The sequence below is a fragment of the Halyomorpha halys genome, unplaced genomic scaffold (assembly GCF_000696795.3).
Source record: "Halyomorpha halys isolate HHAL.00 unplaced genomic scaffold, Hhal_1.1 Scaffold18.1, whole genome shotgun sequence".
Taxonomy (NCBI): Eukaryota; Metazoa; Arthropoda; class Insecta; order Hemiptera; family Pentatomidae; genus Halyomorpha; species Halyomorpha halys.
This window is the reverse complement of record NW_027114407.1, coordinates 2,076,512-2,087,601: the sequence shown is the minus strand read 5'-3', so window position 1 is coordinate 2,087,601 and position 11,090 is coordinate 2,076,512. Positions and strand designations below refer to the sequence as shown.

General features: G+C 29.0%; 2 protein-coding genes across 4 annotated transcripts in view; one reads left to right on the top strand and one right to left on the bottom strand.

Moving 5' to 3' along the window:
* Nucleotides 1–8,431, bottom strand: part of LOC106680729 (uncharacterized) — a 20,407-nt gene extending 11,976 nt beyond the window's left edge. For all 3 annotated transcript variants that reach the window (XM_014420653.3, XM_024358303.2, XM_014420644.3), the window contains exons 1-9: nucleotides 8,278–8,431; nucleotides 5,690–5,773; nucleotides 4,555–4,790; nucleotides 4,285–4,476; nucleotides 4,069–4,176; nucleotides 3,511–3,679; nucleotides 3,225–3,352; nucleotides 1,914–2,079; nucleotides 1,168–1,573 (exon numbers count right to left, since the gene is read on the bottom strand). In XM_014420653.3, the coding sequence (XP_014276139.1) occupies nucleotides 1,168–1,573; nucleotides 1,914–2,079; nucleotides 3,225–3,352; nucleotides 3,511–3,679; nucleotides 4,069–4,176; nucleotides 4,285–4,476; nucleotides 4,555–4,790; nucleotides 5,690–5,773; nucleotides 8,278–8,293 (1,505 nt within the window). In that variant the 5' untranslated portion in view covers nucleotides 8,294–8,431. The remainder of the gene's footprint in view (nucleotides 1–1,167; nucleotides 1,574–1,913; nucleotides 2,080–3,224; nucleotides 3,353–3,510; nucleotides 3,680–4,068; nucleotides 4,177–4,284; nucleotides 4,477–4,554; nucleotides 4,791–5,689; nucleotides 5,774–8,277) is intronic.
* A 190-nt stretch (nucleotides 8,432–8,621) lies between these two features.
* The window catches only part of mdlc (RING finger protein mdlc), a 5,554-nt gene continuing 3,085 nt past the window's right edge, over nucleotides 8,622–11,090 (top strand). Inside the window, exons 1-4 of the mRNA XM_014420693.3 lie at nucleotides 8,622–8,790; nucleotides 9,403–9,473; nucleotides 10,471–10,677; nucleotides 10,841–10,945. Of these exons, the coding sequence (XP_014276179.1) occupies nucleotides 8,691–8,790; nucleotides 9,403–9,473; nucleotides 10,471–10,677; nucleotides 10,841–10,945 (483 nt within the window). The 5' untranslated portion in view covers nucleotides 8,622–8,690. The remainder of the gene's footprint in view (nucleotides 8,791–9,402; nucleotides 9,474–10,470; nucleotides 10,678–10,840; nucleotides 10,946–11,090) is intronic.

Below are 11,090 nucleotides of genomic sequence, written 5' to 3'. Positions count from 1 at the left end.
CATTTTTTTTTGTGCAGATACTTTAATTTGAAAATGACAATTTTTTTGGTTAAGATTAATCCAATTAAATTGATTGACAAATCTAAGACCATAGATTTTAAAATACTTAACATTTAGAAAAATATTTAAATAAACTGATTGAGGTAATTATAAGAAAAATATAATCATATTCGAGGAGAGAGGAAACTTGCCCCAAATTTTAATTAGAGGTGTGTAAGACAAGGTCACTTGCTGGATTTGAATCCAAAACGGTCACTCTAGTCAGTTAAGGTTTTTAGTACAAGTCTTACGACTGGTTAACAGAAACTTGATACATTCTTTCTTATAGCTCAAGGTAGAAAATATAAGTTCCAGAATAATATTTATTAGAATAGAAGTCATTTCATAAATGAATTCTAGGAGGAAATGCTTTATACAGCAATAGGATAATGAGATTATAGGAGCTCGCTCAATCGAACTGCTAGTATTGTTAAAAATACCCTCCCGCACTACTCTGTTTCACCTCTCGCATCATGAAATTAAATTACTCTATATATTTTTTCTTGAGTTGTAGAACATCTGTAAAGACGTTTCACTTCAAAAGAATTTGAAATAAATGTTTATGGGCAAGGAAATTATGTTTTTCAGTATTTGTTTAACTGAGATAGTGACTAACTGGCAAATACAGGTGACAATATGAGTTTATCATTTTTTAAGGAGTGGAATAGTCAGAGGGAGCAGCAGGGATGATTCAACCACTGAGAACCAAAAACCCTTCTTCCCACATAGACAAACTCAATGACTGTATACATTTAGACAACATGTTCAGTTCAGACAAGATCTTTTTAATACGTTCACTCCTGAAAAACACACCTCTATTTTTTCCTTTTCTATAAACATTAACTAATGAAGTTTTCATGGCAATGATTAAATACACCTACTTATTATGCAAAACATTAGCATTAAATTAGAAAATTTAAAAACTAAGTGATAAAATTGTGTTATGTGAATCAACAATGAATAAAATAGAAAATGAATATCCACTAGATATAAGAAAAAAAATCTGATATAATGGAAGTTAAATATGAACTCAGGTTACATCAACCTCTCTGTATAACATTATAGTATAAATCAATCAACCATATACAATAAATAAATAATTAATATTGTTAAATGAAGTTTTTTTACCTAGATAAGTAGCCGGCATAAACCATGCTCAAGTAAACAGAATCGATGCTAAGTTCTTTTCCGTTTTTGTCAAAATACTTTTCAATTTTCTCCTTTGCTTCTTCCATTTTTTTCTTTGTCATATAAGAGTAAGTTTCTTCAATTCTGAAGACCTGAGAATTGGAATTGTTCTCAGTTACTTCACTGGCACTATTTTCCTCATTTGTTTTAGCCTCCTCATCACCTTCTTTAGTGGTTTTGGCCTCTTCACCTTCCTTAGTACTTTCTTCTTGATCAGATTTTTTTTCTTCAGGTTTAGCTTCAGTTGAAACCTCTTCAGCTTTGGCAGTCTCAGCATCAACAGGCTCTACTTTAACTTCCCCTTCCATTGAGAAAGCCTCATCTCCCTCTTCTCTTTCGACACCATCTACAATCATTAAATACAATCTTAGAACTGATTAAACAAGTATATAACAACATAAAAAATTAAAGAAAACAACATATAATGAGGTGATAGAATTGTCAGTTGAAACCATTACATTACAATAAATATCTTTAACATAATAAACCCTATGAACCTAGGAAAATTACAAAGAAGCACTAATTTAGTTGTTAACTAATTTTTTTTTTTAAATGAACATACCTGAAACACTTTGAAACAATAAACTTATATACATTCTGAAACTAGAATCAATTGGTACTTAATGTTATTATCAGTCTTCCATCCGTTAAAATCACTAAAATTGACATATTGGAGAAAACCATACCTTCTGTAAGTTGTTTGAAGTGCAGCGTTTCAAGTTTTGGTATAATCACAGTTAAGATAAAACGACCAGACAACGTCATCTTCAACGTTACACCCAGGATATCTCCTTCTCTTGTCTTAGGATTGTATGGATGAAAACCTATTTCAGGTAAGCTGTCCACAAAACTCTAGAAAAATAGAAAAAAAAATTATATGAAATAAATAAGAAAAGTTAATTGATAATTAGTCTCTACAATTATAAACATGGTGAAAATATTAGTACATAAAATTTAAATAATAGAACCATATATTAAGTAAGTGTAATTTCTCTCAACCTGTCTTTTTTCAAGAACAGCAATACACAAGCAAACCAGTTCGGCAGGAAATGGCTCAAGATTACTTATTTCGAGAAATCAGTGATCACTGAGGACAGCTAAATCCTTATAGTCCAAGGTTTTTCATCAGACTGCTCTACCTTATTATCGAGGGTAGTACTAAACCTATTCTATTTTAATTTCCTTCCACTTCAAACATGAAAGAAAATGAGTTTTCAAACTTAACCAACCACTGCTGCAGTTTGCATTAAATCAAACCAAAACAAATTGGGAAAAATAACAAAAAATAAAAACAGAAAGGATATCTAGATCATTTTAATTTAGTTCCAGAAATTTCTTTTGTACAGGGCTTTAACTGTATAAATTTTGTCATGATCATCATCATGACACAAAGGTCTTAAACACAGATTACCTGAATAACTTTCAATTATTTCTGGGACAAATCTCAATTGTCCGGCAGTTTCACATTACAGTATATATTTCTCAATTCAAATGGATTTGCAAGGTACATAAAGGGTATTTTGTTCTCTGTGATAAAAAAACTGAGAAACAAGATTTCCAATTATATACAGGAATTATACCTCTTCAGTTTATCCTAATTACTTCTAAGTTCCTCTTTTTGTAGAAATGTACTTGAATATAAAATAAGTTTTAACAAATTATCACCTTAATTATATTTTGTTTGAAGAACATTTAGAACAATTTTTATTCTAACAAGTTTTTTTTTTATAAGGAAATTTAAAATTGTAAAAAAAAAAATTATGATAGTCTCATAATAATTATCAACTACTTATAATATTTATTAATTAATAAAACATACTAAATATTTTTTTACTAAACTATACTAAAAATATTTTTATATAATGATATGATATAACTACAACATATTTGAAAAAGGAACAGAATACTACAAGTAATGAGAACACTTTAAGCTATTAATTAAAATGATACAAAAGTTATCAAACTACATTAATAAACATTTTATTATAATAACATACCTTTACGACAATGGCCATTTGACGTGGAATGCTGAGGCATAGATCTAATGGAACAATGGCAGTTTTTTCCCTGTCTTCAGACATTGCTCTCAAGCCAACAAGTATTTCCTTAGTGTCTGGATCTTCCTCTGAAAAATATTAGGCAAGTTATTACCAATAAGTCAGAGATGACAATAATAATAAGAAATATTCAAAGCTTTTCTTATCTATTTTTTCGGAGTCAATAAAAAATGATGCACTGATTCAAAAACCATGGAACAGAATTGAGTAATACAAGAGAACTAACCAATGCTAAAAGAAGCGTAGTAATCATAACCCTCAACAGGAATCATGGGCACTATCTCTCTGATCCTGAAGCTTCTCATATTCTTTTTAGTCTTTAAAGACTTGCTCAGGCTTTCTTTAGGTAAGACAAGATCGGCGGCATGTTTAGCTATGGCACTTTTCTGCTTCAACTGTAAAAGTAGAAAAAAATTATGAAAATTTAAATTTTTAAGCTAAAAAGTATCACAGCAGATGATAAGAAGAATTTGAAGATTATGGAACATAACAATATAAATCAGTTTTGAAATACATAATTTACTCTGAAAAAATTTAACCTGAAAAAAAAAATAGAATGGTTTAAACTAAACTGAAGCTTAATCCTAAATTTGCTCTAATCTAAGTTACTAGAAGTACAATTCACCTATTAACTTTGTTTTGTTTTTTTTTAAAACAGAACAATTACAATATAATTCAATTTCATTTTATATTCACAATTCTATAATAAGTCCAATTGTTTTCATAAAAAAATTAATTAACTAAAAAACTAAAGATGATGAAATAGTTTTAATGTTAAAATTACCTGCTGAGAATAAGGAAGTTCCTTGTAAGGGTACAGAATTTTAATAGCTTCGTCGAGTGGTAATTTTCCAAATTCTTTCTTGTCACTCAATGATTTCAAAACAACTCTCTAAAACAGATATAGTCAAGCATATATTTTCAAAATCTATATAATGTATTTTTTAACATATAATAAGTAGATAAAAGACTACAATAACATTTAATTGACCAACAATACCTTGACTCCAAGTTTATAGTCCCTCCACATGTAAACTTTCCCTTTCATCTGAGAAAATACCTTCTGACGATCTTCAACTGATTTTAACTGGAAGAAAACAGATACATCATCTGGACCGGGAATCTGGACCAATGGAGGACTTACTCCCAGCGTTTCAACGAAAAACTTATAATACAGTTTCAATTCTTCAGCCTGAAATTTTTAAATCCATGTAGTACAATTAGCTTAAACTTAGTTAACTTCAGGATTTGATTAAAGTATTATAAATACCATAGATGGGAGCCTCTTAAAGCCCATAATTTTGATATACAAGCTAGATTTGAATGACATCTTATATCCTTTAGAATCTTCACCGAGCTCGTCGTCTTCTTCATCTTGCTCGTCATCATCAGCATTATGCTTATCCCCATCGCCAACATCATCTGCTGCCTCTTGTTTATTTCCAGTATCGTCTTTTTCAACAGCTTCCTCCTCATTTTGCCCGGCTGACTCTTTCACATCAGCATCTTAACAAAAATATCAATAGGTAATAATTTTTAAAACATAATGAAGGAGGATCAAAGTACAAAACTAATTAATTATAAAAAACATGAACTTGCAGCCTTACTTTCACATTAACAGTTCAATTAATAAATCAAATTAAACATGCTTAAACTTCATTATATAAATATAAAATATACACACACACATACGTACACACACATATCTTTTTTTTTCCATGTCTCTCTCTAAACAACAATAGTTAATTTTTGATCTAAAAGTAAGAAATGTAACAATGCTAGAGTGGGTCAGCAGTTGCATGAACAACGTAAATTATTAACAGCATCAAACAGTAACTAATTGTTATAATTATAGGAATGAATATTAGTACTTGAATATGAGGGAACGCGAAACGTTGTACAAACAAATATAGAATATTGATAATATTGTAAAGGAAGTTTATTTTTCACCTTAACATCTTAATAAAGAACAAACAACTTCCTAGGAAAGAGAATTAACTTTAATTAATGAATCAATTTTCAATGGTTACAGGAAGCCATTCCTAAAGTGGTGGATGTCATGGCACTCTGGGGTTTCGTAAGTGAATGCCTCAAAATATTACAAAAACAAATGAAAAAATTAAATAGCAAATGTACAATGCATTTTATCGTTTGTGTTGCACTGTTTTTTTTTTTTCCTTCTTTATCTACACACTCTAGAACACTAACGAAAAACTATAATTGTGTTAAAATTATTTTTTAGCTCAACAAGGGAGCCACAAATTTATACCACATACTATTAATGTGCAATAATTAGATGAACTGGAATGCACTAGCTTCAAAATGGGTAAACATTTAATCTAATTATAAACTGGCGTATTACACCCGAAATGTGTTCACTTCAGTCAATAAGTAAAAAAAAATACCTTTCTTTTCATTCACTGCCTCTCCTGCCACTGATTTAACCTCAGTTTTGTCATTAGTAGTTTCAGTTTTAGCGTCACCATTAACTGAAACAGAAATAACACAAGTTTATCATAATATTATATCATTAAAATTAAACTCAAACCTCACATCTCACTTATACTTTTAAATCTCTTAGTCCAATATTGTTCTGAATGAAGTAAAGAACTCAGCAGAGGGAAATTTAAATGAAAAGTAAAATATAACTTCTCTGTTTCGATGAAAACAAAACAATACAAAATAACACTAACCACTTTATATAGAATTTTATTTTTTCCTCATTTTTTTTTCAGGTATTGGTGGGTGTTTTGTCTGAACAGATTGGCTTTAGCTAAAATGTTGATGATATGAATAGAAAGAGTTTGAATGTGAATGTGGTTTGTTATATTACGATGCAAGGAACTAGGTCTCTAAATAACATAAACGGATAAAACAAAATATATGGTTAGCAGTATAAATTTTGGTGATATAGATATAGGAGGAAATACATTTGAACAGGTAAATAAGTAAAGTATTTTAGTTCTACAGTAACTTAAAAAAAGTGAAATTGATGAGTACATAAAAGTGAGGTTTAAGGGAGGAAAAGCTTGTTATTTTTTATTTCAAAATTCCTTAGCACACACCTTCTGTCCAAAAACTTAAAATTTACATATACTAATATCCTTTCCAATGTTCTTTATGGATGCAAAACGTGGTCTCTTACACTAAGGGAAGAACAATGCCTTAAGGTTTTTAAAAATAAAGTATTATGTAAAATATTCGGCCAAAAAAAGATGAATTAATAGGAGAATTTAAAAGGCTGCACAATGCTGAATGGAGGAAGCTGCACCCGATAAATATGATTAAGGTTATAGAATTGCAGCGTAAAAGATAGGCATGTAAGATTGTAATATAATTAAAATATTAACAATACTGAACTGAACAGAAAACGTCCAGAACTTATGTGGGAGAACTGCAATCAAACTGATCTAGTAGATTTGGGTTTGGAGGTGCTCCACTGGACAGATGTTTGTCGAGAATGAATGGTGGTATCGGCATCGAATTTTCAGGTTAGCCATTATTATTATTACCATTTTTTTTTTTTTTTCTTCTCTCACTATCTTTAGTGTGCTGCTAAGTGTGGAGTAGACAGTACTATTACTGTTAAAAAGTAAATACAGAGAAAGCTAAACTACACAGAAAAGCCACATGTCAAAGCTAAACACCCAAACATAAATACAAAGCTTGGTGGAACCCATCTCAATCTAAAAACTTATTAAAATAAATACATTAGTAATAGAATAAAAACATAACTACAGAAAATCGATAAACTAGTAATAAAAGTTCCTGAAAAGAAAATATATTTTCCTCCTTGCAAGTCCAACAAAAAAAAAGAAGGAGGTTTTAACGGCAAGGTTAAGTTTCTTTAAGCTTAAGAATAGCAATCATAAGAAAAAATAGTATAATGAAAACTAAAATACCAGATATGCCTCAATCCAGCATAGCCAATTATAAAACTCTGAAGTACACATATAATGCTACATAAAGCATAAAAAGGTAAAATAAGTCTTATTTAATGTTAAGTACAAATGTAATTAATACTTTAGATGGGCTAACCATGTAACTAAGCAACTTAAATAAAGAACCTGTTCTCTGTAAACACTATAAGCAGGTCCTGCAAGAATTTCTAACTTCACAATGCATGGGTGACACAATTATTTATAACAATTAAGACTAAATATTGAAGAATAAAGAAAAAATAGTATTTTCAAGTACTTTATAGCAATTCAAAACTAAGAAAGAACATTCAAATATAACATATACATTGAGGCACTGTCATAACACATGTTACATGACATTTACTGTACATTGAAGTTTTTGGCATCAATGGATTCATAAGAGCTGATCACGTCCATTATAGAAAGAATCTTTAGGAAATTTGTTTTTGTAATGTATAAATGCTGATGAGAAGTTATAGTAAAAGTAAGTGACGGCAGATTGTTAGAATTTTGCAATTAAAAAAATATTATGACATTGCAACGGTTTTTATTTTTAACTTAGTTACCATGTTTTATGACAGTGCCTCAATTGTACTGGAAACAAATCTTAAGATTTATACTGTGTATATTGAAATTACATGACACAAAGAGTAACACATCTTGGAAATACATCAAAATATGTAATACCATTCACTAAATAACAAAGAGTAATACAAGTAACCCTGATTGTTCTTTTGTTTTATATATGAATACAAGTATGGAACAAACCCTACCCATTGTTTTACATAATGAACCGATTAGTTTCTTAATATAATTAGATACAATATGAGTGAAGTATGACAGAAAATTATGTTAGTCTGAACCGGATACTAAAAATCATTAAATCCTAAAACACGCTACACAACTCATGTTCTATTATTAAACAGCCAGGTTGGTTAAAAAGTATTACTCTAAAGCACAGTAAACAACATTAAAGCAATAAACACACGCTAACAATCCCGAGCTATGTTCCTTTAAAACAATAAGCATTAATTATGAATATAACACATAGTAAAGTTAGCAATAATTATTACCTGTATTTTCACCCATCGTGGAATAAAACTCGAAGTGTTCTACACCCAACTGGAAACTAAGAACAGCCTAAACAAACTAACGCCGGTCAACAATGCCAAGATATGCCAAAGCAAAAGAAAGATGTCCGCTTTGACCAGTGGACTAGTAAGGCTGTAAGAAAGCAATAAAAATCCATTCTCTCGACAAGTCGGTACTACTGTAATTATTAATATGAAATTATAAATGAATTTATCCTATATAGACAAGATATATTAAAACAAAAGTTATAGGGATATAATTCGATTCTATATATTATGTCATAGAAAAGTGTTAATCAAGATGGCCATTGCTAACAGTAAATAAACAACCCCTACTATGCGTAGCGCCAAAGGTTACGAAGTGATCCATATTAGTTATTTTGTATGAAATTTTAATGTCAGAATTAGAGCTTAAAGACCAACCACTTTTTAAAAAGAGGAAAATCAATGTCAAAAATAAAGGAAGGAGGAGGAAGAATAGTGATTCTGAAAACTGTTAGTGATAAAATACTATTAGTTAATATATTGAATTACTTTTCATCCCATTTAAATTTTAAAAACTATTAAAATTTACATTGATTGTTAGATTTCCATTATACTTTTTTTGTATGTTATTGATCATCACCTTTTGTAAATATCTTTTAGAGTTTTTTTTTTGGTTTTTTGTCAATGATTCCTAATATCTACAAGTAAAACCTAAGAAATGTCTAGTTTAATAATTATCCAATTCTAGTATTTATATGGTTTGCTAAAGCCAGCACACTTCTCCAGTTAAATCTAAACATAATTCTGAAACTCCTAGGTGTCATTTTTTATTTATAAAAGAGGTAGAATTTTCTTAGAGCTATATATCACTATTACTAATTATTCTTGAATATTATATTATAAACTTACTATAATCAATGTTACAGTCAGTGCCTATTCTCAACTAAAAATTGATATTACTAATTTTGGTATTTTCTCAATTTAATTCAACAATAAACATATCCCCATACAGTATTAAACAAGATATTTAAGGGTTAAATTCAGTTGTTTTTTTTTTTTTACTAAGGTAAATTATTAAAACCACACTTGAAATTGTAATAATATGTTCCCTTAATTTTTCAGCTAGTGAAGATGAAACTCAGGTTGTCCGTAAACAAAAGAAAATCAGCAGTAACAACCCACTTGTTCAATCTGTAAGTGCATTGTTTTCTTACTTTCACTGCCAGAACTTTATATTTAGCATTAAAATAGAGACTGATAATTTTTGTTTTATTAAGCAGATTCTTGTAGGATGTTTGTTAATGTATTTATGGTCAGCTGGGCATATTGCTGCTTTGCACTAGTGCTTTAATAGTGGCACCTCTGACACAAATTTTTTAATTTTCTCTCTGACGATTTGCATAGATTGTGGTTATTTTTTAACAACTGTAATACCTTTGGGAGATGGCGGTCTGTGAGATGACCCTAGAAGTAATAGTTACTTACCCCATTCTGCTGTACTATCCTTGAAATACTTCTGATTTAAATTATAATATATATATTTTTTTAATTATAACAGTCCCTATTATAGAAAAGCAGTGATATCTTATTTTGTGTAACTTTATCTTTGAAAATGTTAGTAATGAATATTGCCTATTATTTAAATATAAAAGATATATTTCTTAAAATTTTCATATTCACTACATTTATCGTTATTGGCCTTATTTATTTCTTATTAATGTTCATTACTTGCGGAGATCAAAATAAAGTATTTTAAACATAAAATTTCATTATTAATAATAACTAATAATATCCAAAAAGTTTCAACACTTCTTTATCAAATTATATCATATCCAACAATCCAGACATCATCAAGGACAATCTTAATTTTAGTTTCACTGCCTCAATATTTATTTATAACACTTTGCCCAATTCAAATAAACACAGTCAAAATAAACCTTTATTTATCATTCTTAGCAAATAGTGTACTTCACTTTCATTAAGTTATCACAACAATATTATTATTAATAAAACTACCACTCTTGAACAAAATAATTAAAATATATATAAAGTTAAAATGAGATGTAGATATAGATAAAGTTAAAATGAGATGTAGATATAGATAAAGTTAAAATGAGATGTAGGTATAGATTAAGTTGAAATGTCATTTTTATGCTTGTATTGATTTTAAAGTAGTATTATTATTTTTAGACGATACGCACGAAAAAGAAAGTTATACTAGATGCTGGTTCCGGCAACAGTAGCTCTGAAGATGAACTTACAGTGAAGTATAAGTCAAGAAAAACAACTTCATCTGAAGCACCTGCCGATCAGGGAGCCACAGCAACTGTTGAAATTGACACTCCTATTGACAGAGATGCTCAAGCTGTTTATGAGAAATCTTTAATAATTAATAAGGCAAGTTTAAAATTGTTTATAGCTCAAATTTAAGTCATGTTGTTTAACCATTCGTTTTCCTTTTTATCTAATACTACTATGTCATATTTAATGTCTTTTTGTCATCATATTATAACTTTTATTCTTACTCTTATATTTTTGTAATTTATTTTATATGTTATAGGAATTAAAAGGGAAAGCAGATGACAAAGTGTATAGAGGTTTAGCTAATTATACCCAATTTTATGAAAAGAAAGATACTGCTCAAGGCAACGCAGCTAGTGGAATGGTAAGTATCTATATGACTTGATTGTACAATAGAAAACAAATATTTATGTAAGAATTTATATTTTGATTGAATTGATCTTGATAAGAATTTATATTTATGTAAGAATTCATATCTTTGTCTTTGGTTCTTAATATCACATTTCACA